This window comes from Ornithodoros turicata, chromosome 2 (assembly GCF_037126465.1).
Source record: "Ornithodoros turicata isolate Travis chromosome 2, ASM3712646v1, whole genome shotgun sequence".
Lineage (NCBI taxonomy): Eukaryota > Metazoa > Arthropoda > Arachnida > Ixodida > Argasidae > Ornithodoros > Ornithodoros turicata.
The window spans coordinates 11,708,808-11,724,003 of record NC_088202.1 but is presented as its reverse complement, the minus strand read 5'-3'; the positions used below and the strand labels follow the sequence as shown (position 1 = coordinate 11,724,003).

The 15,196-nt window shown below is 45.0% G+C and overlaps 1 protein-coding gene across 4 annotated transcripts in view; it reads left to right on the top strand.

The window, feature by feature from the left end:
* The window catches only part of LOC135385201 (neprilysin-1-like), a 142,235-nt gene that overhangs the window by 100,986 nt on the left and 26,053 nt on the right, over positions 1–15,196 (top strand). For all 4 annotated transcript variants that reach the window (XM_064614398.1, XM_064614397.1, XM_064614400.1 and 1 more), the window contains 3 exons: positions 10,883–10,969; positions 13,525–13,655; positions 14,816–15,041. In XM_064614398.1, coding sequence (XP_064470468.1) covers positions 10,883–10,969; positions 13,525–13,655; positions 14,816–15,041 — 444 coding nt within the window. The remainder of the gene's footprint in view (positions 1–10,882; positions 10,970–13,524; positions 13,656–14,815; positions 15,042–15,196) is intronic.

The window sequence follows — 15,196 nt, the reverse complement described above, 5'->3', positions numbered from 1 at the left end:
AAATTGGGGGAACACAACCCTGTGAAGTCTAGTCTGCAGGAATCGAAACAGTAACACTTCTCTGTGCCCTTAAAAAATGAGCGAAAATGCACTATCGTGGAGAGCTGCCGCGAGTTCGGCAGCCGCTCTTTCCTATCACCTTCACTGTCACCGTTTGACGATACTGACATCACGCTGTTCCTCAAAACATGGGGGCCCCCGCTTCCTAGCGTCCTGGTTGTTTTTCTCTCGTTAAAATCTGATACAACGCAGACATTTATTAAGCAGCGGAATCTGTGATTGCCTTTTTGTCATCTGCCAGGTTTTTACAGTAATGCATTTGTAGTTTTATTGCGTGACGTTTATCGCATCACATCGCGAACTGTGTTGTGCAGATCAAACGAGATTACGCGGAAAGAAAATCCAGTACGGCACGTTTTATGATAATGTGGACTGAGAAACAACATCGCTATTTCCCTCGCTCCAGGGACAAAGCGGGCTGTTCCATGATTTCAGGAACAACCTGTTGTCAGTTGAGAAGTGGTGACACCGAGTCAGGGAGAGGAGAAATTGCCGCAAAACCCGAACAGTGTTCAATTATTTTGTATGTTCGCACATTTTTTTACTAACGCGCAAAAAGGTTATGTGATTTCGGTTCTTGCGGCGTAGGCCCCTCAGGGTTATGCTCTACATTTTTGCAATACGCAGTCAACGTATTTTCACTAATTATAATGATTTATCGCGAATGTTAGTTAAGGCTGCGCTATTTGTTTATACGCCACCACCTTTGAATTGGTCGCGTACGGAATAGATATATTGAACAACTTTTGCGAGAAAGTCATTTTGAAAGTCATTCGCGGATTTCATCAAATTCATTCAGTCTTACTTCACCCACCCTGTATGCACGGTATCCCAGCTAAATGTGATCATATTAAAAGATATATCTATCACTTCTTCCGAGATGAAATCAATTTGAGGTATAGCGTATGCTGAAGGGCATCCCCTGGGAGGGCATTAGCAGACTCCTAAGGCAATGTCTTAATTCTTTCAATAATTAACTTTTTAATTAGAAAAGCTACGAAGTTGTTCCAATGAGAATATCTTATCTCTTCGGTCACCAGATACCAAAGCCGTTTTCAGAACAAAAGTCTGTTCGATATATCGCATGAAAAAAACTCGTAAAGAAACACCTTTTTTTCTCTTTATTTTGTTCGTTGTGCATCTTTGAAAAAGCGTCTTTCGATGACCCCCGATGTGAGAGAGTGAAAGGGCACAGTGCCGACTCATGCGTGGAAGATTGGTTAACTTGCGGAAAGAAAACAAAAACAAAAAATGTATCGGGGTGACTCTATCGGAGCTGCGCTTATCTTGAGCTGCATTTTCCGTCTTTTTTTTTTTTATCTTTTTCACGGACGCAAGAGGCGACAGTGTGCTCTTTCATTCTCTGGTGTTGGGGGCGAAGGAAAGACGCCACTCGAGAGATGCGTAATAAATAAAATAAAGAAATGGTGTTCCTTCGCGATTTTTTCTTCTGCGAACGATCTATCGAACGGATTTTTGTTCTGAAAACGACTTTGGTATTTGGTGACCGAAGAAGTCAAATGTTCTCATTGGAACAACTTCGTAGCATTCATAATGAAAAAGTTAATTATTGAAAGTTAGTTAAGACATTGCCTTAGAAGTATCCTAATGCCTTCCTAGAGAGCGCCCTTCAGCATATGATATATTGCAATTGATTTCATCTCGGAAAAAGTTATAGATATACTTTTAAGAAGTATGGTAACATTTACGTGGGACACCATGTATATGACAATAAACACGCATGGTATTTTTAACATATTCATTATTTTGCTATAAGAACGAGTTAACCCGTAAGGAGGTTACAGCCTTGCACAATGCTGCATGAGAACGAAAAATTTGGCGAGGTACAGAATAAAGGAAGTTTAAGCCACATGTCCGGAATTTATGTTAAATGATTGAAATACATCTACACTGCGAAAAGCATGCGTAGGAATTTCTTCACCTTAATTCCAATTACCATTAGAGCGAGTCAAAGCTGACCCGCATAATTGGCTCCGTCGTCATATTGGTGAGTTGTGTCTTTACAGGGAACAATGGACGTTTAAGCCACATGTTCGATCTACATTACATAAAAAAATCTACATTACGAAAAAAACCATGCTTGTAACTTTGTGCATCCTATTTAGTTTCACCATTATAGAGCGCGTCCAAGTTGGCTTTCACCAGGACTCCGTCGTCATATCGATCTCGATGAATGAAAATTTGATGAGTTCCGCCTTGACAGGGAACAAAGGACGTTTAAGCCACATGTTTGGAATTGATGGTAAATGATGGACAAGCGTCTACACTACAACAAACACGCGTGGCACTCTGTGCATTGCAATTAGTTTCGCCATTATAACACGCTAAAGTGTACCTGCTTGACGATTCCGTGTCAGGTCGACCTCTATCAATGAAAATTTGGTGAGTTCCGCCTTGACTGGGAACAAAGGACGTTTAAGCCATATCTTTCAAACTTATGGTAAATGATGGACAAGCATCTACACCACAACAAACACGCGTGACACTTTGTGCATTTCAATTAGTTTCGCCATTACAGAGCGTTAAAGTGTACCCGCCTGACGATTCCGTATCAGGTCGACCTCTATCAATAGAAATTTGATGAGTTCCGCCTTAACAGGGAACAAAGGACGTTTAAGCCACATGCTTGAAATTTATGGTAAATGATGGGCAAGCATGTACACTACAACAAACACGCGCGGCACTTGGTGCATTTCAATTAGTTTCCCCATTATAGCGCGTTAAAGTGTACCCGCGTGACGATTCCGTGTGAAGTCGACCTCTATCAATGAAAATTTGATGAGTTCCGCCTTGACAGGGAACAAAGGACGTTTAAGCCACATGTTTGAAATTGATGATAAACGATTGACAGGCATCTACACTACAACAAATACGCGTGGCACTCTGTGCATTTCAATTAGTTTTGCCATTACAGAGCGTTAAAGTGTACCCGCGTGATGATTCCGTGTCAGGTCGACCTCTATCAATGAAAATTTGATGAGTTCCGCCTTGACAGGGAACAAAGGACGTTTAAGCCACATGTTTGAAATCGATGGTAAATGATTGACAGGCATCTACACTACAACAAATACGCGTGGCACTCTGTGCATTTCAATTAGTTTTGCCATTACAGAGCGTTAAAGTGTACCCGCGTGATGATTCCGTGTCAGGTCGACCTCTATCAGTGAAAATTTGATGAGTTCCGCCTTGACAGGGAACAAAGGACGTTTAAGCCACATGTTTCAAATTGATGGTAAATGATGGACAAGCATCTACACTACAACAAACACGCGTGGCACTTTGTGCATTTCAATTAGTTTCCCCATTATTGCACGTTAAAGTGTACCCGCGTGACGATTCCGTGTGAGGTCGACCTCTATCAATGAAAATTTGGTGACTTCCGCCTTGACAGGGAACAAAGGACGTTTAAGCCACATGTTTGAAATCGATGGTAAATGATTGACTGGCATCTACACTACAACAAATACGCGTGGCACTCTGTGCATTTCAATTAGTTTTGCCATTACAGAGCGTTAAAGTGTACCCGCGTGATGATTCCGTGTCAGGTCGACCTCTATCAGTGAAAATTTGATGAGTTCCGCCTTGACAGGGAACAAAGGACGTTTAAGCCACATGTTTCAAATTGATGGTAAATGATGGACAAGCATCTACACTACAACAAACACGCGTGGCACTTTGTGCATTTCAATTAGTTTCCCCATTATTGCATGTTAAAGTGTACCCGCGTGACGATTCCGTGTGAGGTCGACCTCTATCAATGAAAATTTGGTGACTTCCGCCTTGACAGGGAACAAAGGACGTTTAAGCCACATGTTTGAAATCGATGGTAAATGATTGACTGGCATCTACGCTACAACAAATACGCGTGGCACTCTGTGCATTTCAATTAGTTTCGCCATTACAGAGCGTTACAGAGCGTTAAAGTGTACCCGTACGACGATTCCGTGTCAGGTCGACCTCTATCCATGATAATTTGATGAGTTCTGCCTTGACTGGGAACAAAAGACGTTTAAGCCACATGTTTCAAATTGATGGTAAATGATGGACAAGCATCTACACTACAACAAACACGCTTGGCACTTTGTGCATTTCAATTAGTTTACCCATTATAGCGCGTTAAAGTGTACCCGCGTGTCGATTCCGTGTCATGTCGACCTCTATCAATGGAAATTTGATGAGTTCCACCTTGACAGGGACAAGGACGTTTAAGCTACAGCTCTTTTCCCTGAGATGTTTGCATTCGTTACAGGTCCGAAATTTATGGTAAATGTGTCATTTATCAGCGCTACAACAAACACGCGTGGTAATGCGTTCATCTTAAATACCCTTACCATTAGAGCGCGTCAAAGTTGACCCACATAATTGATTTCGTTGTCACATCGACCTGGAGTTCACAGTCAAGAAAGGGCATTTATGCGACAAGTCCTAAATTTATTTGAAATGATTCACAATAATCTACATTACAACAAACGCGGGCGGTATTGTGCAACAGCGGGGATTCCTGTAGCGGTGAAGTAAGTGGGAGTGGAAGGAGAAGTCATCTGCTATTCACATATCAACTGCACAGGCTGCCGCACAGCATTAGGGCAACTAAAACTGAAACTGGCAGTGTGATATAGATCCAGTGCAGCATTATTAAGCCAAAACTCTGACGCTCTTGCCCTGCCGTTACTCTCATACCTACCTCTGTTAAACTACCTCAACAAAAAAAAAAAAAAAAAGGAAGAAGAAAGAAAAAAAAAAAAGGCGGAGCAGATCGAACCACGGACCCCGAAAGTAATGACCAGCAGACTGAGCCAACGATGCCACATGTGCTGCTACCAGGAATGAAGGTACAGACGCTTCGCAAGCCACACCGAGCTTGTCAATACTTCTTTTGTCGTGGGAACAAAATAGGAGCGTCCCATAACAGCGCACAAAGTTGCAAAGCGTACAAGACAAATTCAACTTTCATGTCCTACATGCGCATTTTCCGGAGAACCCATTGTTTTAGCCAAGTACAACAAAAATAGCACACCAGTACATTCTGCCATGAAGCCAACACGGCGAAAATAAGTCCTCCAGGAACAAAACTGTGACGCTCTTGCGCTTCCATTCCACTAGTACACCATCGATGGGCCTCTCACGGCAACACCCATGTGTGGGCTTTTCTTTCTAAAGCTCAGCGTCAACAGATATTCTAACAAATCCAGGTGGAATGCATTGCTTCAATGGAGGGCAGCGAGTACGCCGGTCAAGCCAACTTTTAGAAACCGTGTCCCGTATTTCTGGGAATGCTCTTACATTTTTCAGTAACATGCCTCCCCCCCTTCATTGCCACCTCAAATGCTTCTGTTTTAAGACTTGCAAGACTTTCCTTCAGAGTTTAAAATTCCCACTGGATTCAATCAGGGCTTTGTGTTGCCAATCAGGGCATGGCTAACTGGCATAATTGTGAGCATGTCGAGACTAGCTGAGGCGGCTGTGGTGCTTCACTTTTCCTAATGAATTGTTGGACCAGGATTCTCTGGATCGTTCCACGACTGTCGTCCACGCTTATGATTTATGGGGACAAACTTGTGTAGGCCAAAAAGCTGCTGAGAATAGTCGCCCTTTTGTATACAGCCCTTGTCCACTTTAGGTGCGACAATTTGCATAACCAACAACACCCGACTAGCACTCGAGTTTACCCTTCCGAATCTTGATGGGGGGGGGGGGGGGTCATTTAAACCGAAAAATTCATTACGGTCGTAATCATATAGCAAACGAGAGAGCACTACAGCAGGCTTCCCTGTGGTCCTGGGGATTGAGTCGCCTAAAATGTTGATCGTGGCGGCAGCATTGAGGCGGGTACACCACTAGAAGCTCTCTACGGAGGCAGTCCCTGAGTAATGGGTGTTGTGTTATGCACTGCACGGCGGCACTGTTGCACATTTATACCACCCTGGCAACAGAATGGCAACACAGGCGCTCGTCGGGCTCCTGTGGGTCACAGACTCCACACAGACACCTGCCGATTTCAACATTCTAAACTGTTTCGCACATCCTACGGCAACCATGCAAAGAGATACGTCACCTAAAAATGTCATCCCGCGGGTTAACCGCAGCCACACCTCGTGGATGGTCGGCGGGTTCCAGAGGCATTGGGTCCGTAGAGTATGGGTCATCATCCAGCATTAACTCGTCGCCGCTACCGCTAACATGTTCGTCAGAATCTCCCCCAGACAGGGAAACATCACTCTCGTTTTCCGACTCCATGTTTGCTCCATTCGCTTCGCGATCGCCAAACAGGCGCGCGGCTCGCATTTGCCCAGGGCGAGCGCTGATTGGCCTTGTCCCGGTGACGTTTGCTCCCACTTTTAGAGAGCGAGGGCGCAAGGATTCCGGTTTTTTTTCATCGGATTGCGCGAAAAGTACGCCGCGGATCGAAATGGTATTTTCGGGCCCACTTTAGTGGTCGGCAAGGAATTAGAATTTGCATTAGTTTCGAAATTGACCTCGGAGAATGCGACTGTCCCTTTAAACAACCCGCTCGCTCTCAGTCGGCTCGAGCGATTGGCATTGGCATCGCGAAGGAAGATGGCGGCTATTTCCAGAACGTGGAATGTTGAGTTGTCGAATTCTAGCGAACGTTACATTGAGATTGCCACGTACGTTTACTGTTTCGAACAATGTGTATCATCTGCGGGAAGTTGGTGGATGTAACGATGTACTGATTGGGTATTTCACACGCTCCAACGTTCAATCTTGCCGTGTTGCTTGGGCATTTGTGCAACACGGGTACATACCAATTTGTTTTTTTCAGGCAATATGGGGGTGTACTCGGGCAATATGGGACCCATATCGCCAGGATTTTCCCAATATTGGCTCAAAGTGGGCAATATGGGGCCCATACTGCCCATTTTCAGCCAATATGGGGAAAATCTTGGCGAAACGGGCCCCATATTGGACCCGTATCGCCAATGACCAGCCAATATGGGCCCAATATTGTGTGCTGCTTGGGTCTCTGTTATTTGCATTCATATTCAGAGTGAACTGGTGTGCATCGACGCCTGCAAACACATCAACATGGGGTAGCGCAAGCTGTAGCACACAGTTTGTGTCTCGGTAACGTAGCCATATTTGATTTGGAAACTTCAGAGATACATGAGGTACGCCTGCTCAGCTGAGGCGGGAAGTTTCGCTCCTGAAAAAAGGAAAAAGAGAGAAAGAAAAAGTTGCGCTTTTCCAAGTTTTGCTTCAGGGAATCTATCTTCTCCTTTCACGCACGTCACTACCCTTTTGTAGGGCTTCCTGGCTCTCAGATACACCAGTGTGCTGCGTCGACTGTTTAGTGGTCGTTCAGTGAGTTGAGTGAAGGTCTCGGGTATTCCTTGCTGTTCAACTAGGTACGAGTGTCCGTCAGGCTGGGTCGCCTCAATTCTGGAGGTTTTTAACAAACTATACAGGGTGTTTCATTTAACTCGTACCCCACCTTAAAAAAAATGACGGCTCATTGTATTACAACGAAACCAACTACATAGTATTACTAGAAGCCTAAAGTGTTTCAGAGTATTTTTGTACCGCAATTGACTAAGTAATAAGTGGAAATTAATTTCCTAACTTTTTAATTACGAGGATTACAACTAAGATGACAATTGTGAAGTTATAGGCGCTTCCATTAGAAAACGAATCCGGTTGGTAGCGACTCTCTAGTTCTAACGACTCGTTTTCTTCCGAGTCTGCAGAAATGGGCCCGAACTTCCGAAACTTGGACGGAGCATCTTTCCGCCGCGTCAAAAGAGCGCTCCATCGCAGAGCCCTCTCATATCCACATGACGAACAAGGATCCTTGTTCGTCATGCGATCAATTCCACTTACACTTATTTATCACCCCTGCATGGTGCTGTATCTGCAAGCCTATCAGAAGGCACGCTGACCGTGACAACGCTGCGCTTTGTCTTTTGAGTGTTTGTTTGATTTCCTCTTCTTTTTTCATTCTTTCGCCGTGAAGCAGCTCAAAGTATGCGACAGGGAATTAAGGTTGTCTTTCCACGGAAGCACCTTGAACCTGCTGCATGTGTTTACAAAAAAGAAAAAAAAAGCAAGCAAACCATAAAACACAAGGAAGAGCTGTCGCGGGTGGCATTTGTTCAGCCGCTCTTTTAACGTTTACGCATTTACTCATTTACAACCACTCTCTGTAAAATGGTTTGTGGCACAGGCAGTGCTTTATTCCAGCGAAGAGCCCGCGGGTATGATGCTTCCCCTAAGTGCTGCACAGGAAAAACAGAAAAGAGCAAGATAAGAGTAGTTGCCTCTTTTTGGTGTAACTTATTTTAATGAAAACTTATTTTAAGATAGAACAAAGTGAGTCTGCATTTCGCACATGTATTCCAACATAACAGAAACAATATTATGGACATTAAGAGCAGGTGCTCGAAGATTTGATTTGATTTGGGTTTTTCTGGCGCATTAGCTACTAAGGCCATAATGCGCCAAATACTAGTGTAAGTTTTATCTGGGTAAAATTTGTGTATTTATTAAAACAGTCTTGAGTGCTGGGTTAGTAATTAAAATCACAGATCCTTTAAAAACCCGGTATCTCTAAAAAACATATAGATCTTTTCAGAGGGTATGAAACTTTCATCGCCCAGCAAAAGCGCCGGGTGAAGTGGTAAGAAGTTTCAGAATAAAACAAAATGACGTTCATGAAGATGCTGATATGCTGTGCATACAATAAGGATATGGAGGATTGAGAGTTGTTCCCCACAGAGACTGCATTCAGGAGGGTCTTCTTCCCGTAAGAGATATCCATGTGTTAAGCATGTGTGTCCCAGGCGGAGCCGACAAGATAGCACCTCATGCAGTCTATTGGATGCAGATGGAGCAGGGCCTATCTTGGCTTTTATAGTATGTAATTTGTTGCTTGTCTGTTGGTCCCAAAACCTTTGCCAGTATCTGTTAATGCTGCTTTTTAAACATAGCCTGGGATCTTTTGATGGGATGTTGAAAGGCGTTATGTCGTTTTTTAGGGCAGCAGCAGCTGCTTGATCAGCCTTTTCGTTTCCGAGTATCCCAACATGGAGGTGCTCGAAGAAGTTGCTGTGCGTCATCACAAAAAATCGGCATCTCCTGACTGTGTTCTCGGTCGCCCTCCGCAACATGTCCTCGGGGATTTCACGGCAAACTTGAGTGACGTTCGCCTTGTGTGCATCAGGTGTTGTCGTGTCCTCGACGTACACGCGGTCCTTCACATATCCCCATAAGAAGAAATCCAGAGGCGTAAGGTCCGTGGACCTGGCAAGCCATGGCAGTGGTCAGAATGCTCCCACCCACTGGTTAGGAAAGGCGTGTTCGAGATAGGCGCGAACTAGGCTGGAGCTGTGTACGGGAGCGCCATAGTGCTGAAACCACAGCTGGCCACATCGCGCGAGTGGTAGGTTGGCGTAGAACTCTTCCACGGGGCTCTGAAGAACCTCGCTTAGGTATCTGTCCGCGGCCAATGTCCCATCAAGGAAGACCGGTCCAGTGAGAGTCCCGTCGCAAATGCCGCGTTGAGGGACCATTTGTAGCCAATGGGGATTGGTGGTACTCCAATAATGAGCGTTATGCAGGTTCACCTGAGCGTCCCGGGAGAAGTTTGCCTCGTCCGTCGAGATGACGTTACTCAAAAATTGCGGGTTCTGACCAACAGTGCGCAAAAGCCAGTTGGCATAGTGCAACCGGTTTTCGAAGTCTCCTTGCTGCAACTGTTGATGCAGTTGAACGTGGTAAGGATGGAGGCAGGCCTTTTTTTCTACCCTCCACACCGTCAACAACGGAGCACCACTATGACTGCTGACCCCGCGGATGCTGGCTAGAGGGTGTGCCTCAAAGAACGCCAGAATGTTGGTTCGAACGCCGTCTGAAGGTGTCGATGACCTACGACGCTTTCGGGAAAACTTGCCAAATTCTTTTAGCGTCTCGTGCTGACGAACAACCGTCGTAGGGCTTGGTTTCCTGCTGGGATGTCACATCCGAAAAATCTTCACTGTTTTTTTTCTTATTGCTTTGTGCAGAACCTATGGCAAGCACCATGTCAGCTCTTTCTTCGTTGGAATAGGGCATTATTTGACCTGCAGAGCACCCAACAAGGAGTGCGTGTACGGAGACGAAAGTGAATAAAGAATCAATGTGCTTCGGTTGAAAGATAACATTGCTTGTCCCGTACTTTCAGTTGCATCACGGCGAAAGAAGAAGAAACAATAGGGAATCAAACAAAAGACAAAGCGACGCGTTGTCATCGTCACTGCGCCCTCTGATCGTCTAGCATATACGGCACCATGCAAGGATGATAGATAGGAGTGTAGGTGGAATGCATCGCATATCTCCTTTTTCGTCAAGTGGACGTGGGAGCGCGCTGCGATCGAGCGCTCTTTTGGCGTGACGGAAACATGCTCCATCCAAGTTTCGGAAGTCCGTGCACATTTCTGCGGACCCGGGAAAAAACGAGTCGTTAGAGCTAGAGTGTTGCAATACACTGGATTCGTTTTCTCATGGCAGCACCTACAACTTCACAATTGACAGCTTTGTTGTGATCCTCGTAACTAGAAAGTTATAAACTTAATTTCCACTAATTAATTAATTAATTGCGGTACAAAAATACTCTGAAACACTTTAGGCTACTAGTAATACTATGCAGTTGGTTGCGTTGTGATGCAATGAGCCGTTATTTTTTTAAGGTTGGGTTCGAGTTAAATGAAACACCCTGTATATACCCAAATTTTTGAACAGGCCGGGTATGATAGAGGGTAGGGTGCTGTGTAGATTCGTAATTTACTGTCCGTCAAATTATTTGCAGCGATCAAGGTCACAGGAAGAGCGACGCGACATGAACAGTATGTACCACATGAAGTCCATCAAGGAGTTGCAACAGGAAATGCCAGATGTGAGTAGCGATATTCTTGCTCCTGTGTAAACGAATGATTTATACAGGACATACGTGGCCGATGCGAGTGGGATACCATCTACTTGCAGCAGTCAAGTATACTGTTGATCGTGCCCCCAACGGTATACTTCACAAATCTTCATCTCTCGAATACATCCCAGAATATTCATTATTTCTGGTTCGTCGTAGAGGTCAGACAGTCGTGGTAGAAATTATTCCAAAAGGCGGCTGACGGCCATTTTGAATGTAATTCCATATGGGAATGCTGTGGACCTTCAGAAATGTTTAAGCGTTCTATTTGGCAAATTATCTGTGTAATAACCTTATCAATTTCTTGCCTTTAATCACGCACCGACCGTATGCACTGTGCTGGTGCACGAATAACTCTGTAATTGCATTCACGCAGTGCGGTGGCGTGGCGTATCGTTGCAAATCGTTATATCGCACGTTGATCCGAAGCATGCTGTTTCCGCTTTCGGCTCACAGCGGAACGTGCGCATTTTTGAAAAGATGTTTATGAAATCTTGGAGTATCTTCGAACCTGGATATAAGATGTACTCTAACTGAGGCTCCAGCCTCATCTCTAAGGCATATAAACAGGTTATTATTTGATTTTGCTGAAGAGAGCTCCGTGATACGAGCAGGTGACGCCTCAGAACACCTAAGCGAGTTTAATACATTGGAAAACACACTCTGCGACTGCAGTATGAGCAGCGCTCATAGTGTTGCTACTATACATACTACACATTTTTTATAAAAAGTCTATCAGAGCAACGTGAATTTCGTTTTCGTATCTCGGTTATACGGCCATGCGGACATCTCGTAGGACAGCGTATGCAACTACTGGACGACAAATTAGCTAAAATTAATTAATTAACTTATTAATTATACGTTTTCTCGGAAATGCGGGATGGGAGGATTGGAGCCCGTCATTATTCAAATCGATCGTTCTTACTAAACACCGTGAGAAACGAAGGTACTTCCAGATATAAATTGCAAAATTTCGCTATGCAAATGAGCCGAAACCAGAGCGATGCACTACTCGAGCGCATAAAGAGGAAGGGGCAATCCATGTGAGAGGGCCACGTGCTTTGGAGCGATGGAGCTGATTGGTATCGGCGCTAACCTTTTGGCCAGATAGACCGCTCTGTGACCCAGATAAGGTGAAGGTCGCGTCCTTTCTACGTTGGAAAAGCGCGTAGTTCCGGTATCGGCTTTTTTGCATAGCGAATTTCGGCAATTTATATCACAAACCACGCTCCCTTTACATAGTGTTAAGGACGGTGGCTTTGAATAATGGCTGGCTCCAATTCTGCTTCTGGCATTTCCCAGAAGACGTTTAATTAATAAGCCAATTAACGAACTTTAGCTAATAATCCGACCGGTAGTTGCATGCGCTGTCCTACAGGATGCCCGCCTGGCCGTATAATACACCTGCGAAGACGAAATTCACGTTGCTGTAATCAGGGTGTCAAACCGAACCCGAACCGAAATTTCCATGACACTATTCAACCCGTACCGGAGCAGAACCGGAAAAAATAATAGCCGTAACCGGTCCGCAACGAAACGGTTCGGACGTAAAATAAGTCAGAATAAGAGTCCAAACGCCTCTCAATCCCCGAACGAGGGCAGATTGCTCTCCATATCATGGATTTCGCAAATTTTCACCTAGCAGTCAAAAGAGGACGTATAGTAAGTGTGGTTTCAGCGTCATTTTTAACAAGTTGAAGCGCAGTTGTCTTTGTGAGCGCCGCGGCTAGTGCCCGACGCTCGCGCTGCAGCGTCTGCTCTTCAGGGACGAGACGCGGCGCCATGCGGACGCTTGTCAAGGCTGGGTTGCCAAGCAAACGTCGCTTCGTCGTCCTCTGCTAACAGCTGCTGTATTTTCTGAAAGGTGGGTTGCCTGCCACCGTGCACCGAATGAAGCAGGAATCAAGCATGAAGCAGCCAGTTGTGTAGCTCGACAGGAATAATATAAGATTAAGCAAGCGCCCAAAGTTTCTGCCAAAGAGATTTTGGGAACAGAAAGTAGCAGTACTACACCGCTACATTAGTGTGGACGCTATTTGCAAGTGTTCATCCATATCCCTTTCCCACGGCGAAGGGAGTGCCTGGTCACTAAAAACGTAAATGCAGACAACAGCAGTCAAATCAAAGCGGTCTTATGTGAGATATAAAACGGAAACCTTGAACCGGTTCGACTTTAGGCGCGGCCGAACCGGAACTGAACTCATATGTTTTGCGGTTCGAAACCCTGGCTCTAATAGGCTTTTTATAAGAAATCAGTCCTGATAAAAAATAAATAAAACACACTATTGCGTGTCACACCGGTCTCAGTAGCTGTGCTGGCTTACTCAGCTCAAAATCGCGGGTTCGTTCCCGGCCGAGGACTGTAGTAAGTTGTGCGAAGTAAACATCGCTTTCAGAAATTATCCGCAGTCCTGCGTTACGGCAGGTGCGGCATGTCGTCATACACATATAAGCTCACTCTCTTTACTGTATATGTGCTCCATATCAATTACGATTCGCGGTGAAGTTTTCCCGTTCCCTTCAAGGTGGAGTGGCTCCGCATGCTCAATTCCATGCTGAGCGTCGTGAACGTTACCCTGCAAGAAGATGAACGTGTTCTGGTAAAGGAACCTGGATACTGCATCTCAACGGCGGATCTTCTCAAGGCCACCAATAGGTAAACACGCGATCATTGTACTCTTTCGACAGCCTGTTGTGGAAACGTCATTAAAACACAGGCGTTAAGAAAGTTGTTTCTCAGTGATGACGCCAAATTACTGAGGCCACAGACCTGAGGCAACAGAGGCAACAGCCTGATGTCAGTTGAGGAAGGGTGACAGTGATATGGGGAGAGGAAAAAGTGGCCGCAAAACCCGCTCAGCGTTCGAATATTGTATTTTCGCATATTTTCTACTAGAGCACAGAAAGGAGCTTCGGTTCCGATTCTTGTGGGATGGATCCCTCAGGGTTGTGCTCTACAAATTTGCAGTTACGCAGTCAACGTATTATAGCTAATTATGAAGATTCATTATAAAAGTTAATTAACGGCAGCGCTAATTACTGATGCACCACCACCTTTGAGTAGGCCCCACCGGGAAATATTAAGCGACTTTTGAGAAAGAAAAATCAATCGCGAACTTAATACAATTCTGGTCACCCTTACATGACGCACCCTGTATATTCTAAAGTGTAAAGCAATGTGGGTGCAGTTAGAAAACAGTACAACGCAAAGCTAATTGATGTCCTTTCGTATTCTTGCATTATGTGCGCTAACGTCGTTCTATGCAACGCGATATTTTTTCAAAGCTGACATTGTTCTGCTGGAACAGTTTTGTGTTCGGCACTTCCTCATTACATTATTCTGCTGGAATAGGTTTGTGTTCGACATTCCTCATTTTTTGCTCTACTTACATTCACTTCATTATATTCCTATTCCGTGTGTTCTATGAAATATATAGGATATTCTGAAGAGTATTGACGTATTGGTTTAAAGCCAGACTGATATCCACTGTAGGTACGTAATACATCGTGGAATACAGTATAGGTGGAACGTAATAGACGCCTAAGCTAGTACACACGTCGCTTAGGAGCGCCCATGCCATATCAAACAACTAAGTAAGAAATTTGTCGCTGTTGTTTTGTTGAATACCCCCTGCTACTTAATGCACCAAGACCACTGTTCAGCACTACAGCAGTGCTGTATTACAAGTGAAGGGAGCGCTGTACATTAAGCATTCCTTACACATAACACGGTTGAGATGCGGGGACGTGGGTTTGCTGCGCGTTTGTCAGGTATATCTGTACAGCAGGTAATCGGTGACCTTATGGAAATTTCAGGACAACCGTGTATAACTACGTCGTGTGGCGCATGCTGCAAACCGTAGCACCAACGGCGGATCCAACGTTCCGCGAACTGCAGTTTGCCTTTCACCGTGTTACCAAAGGCCTGAAGAAGAGCGAACCCACATGGCAGAAATGCATTCAGATATTGCAGGACGTGGCATCAGACGCACTAGGAAGGCTTTACGTCGACCACAAGTTCAGCGCTGAAGCGAAGGATGATGTGAGTGCTCACCTCAAGTTATCAGATAGATCCACCAGCGGTGCTTTGCACTTTTTTCAGCAGTGTTCCGAAACAAAAGAATTGGCTCAAGGGTATCAAAGACGACATCTGTAACAAAATCCGATCGCCCGCTGTTCCGCGTCACTGAAAGATGA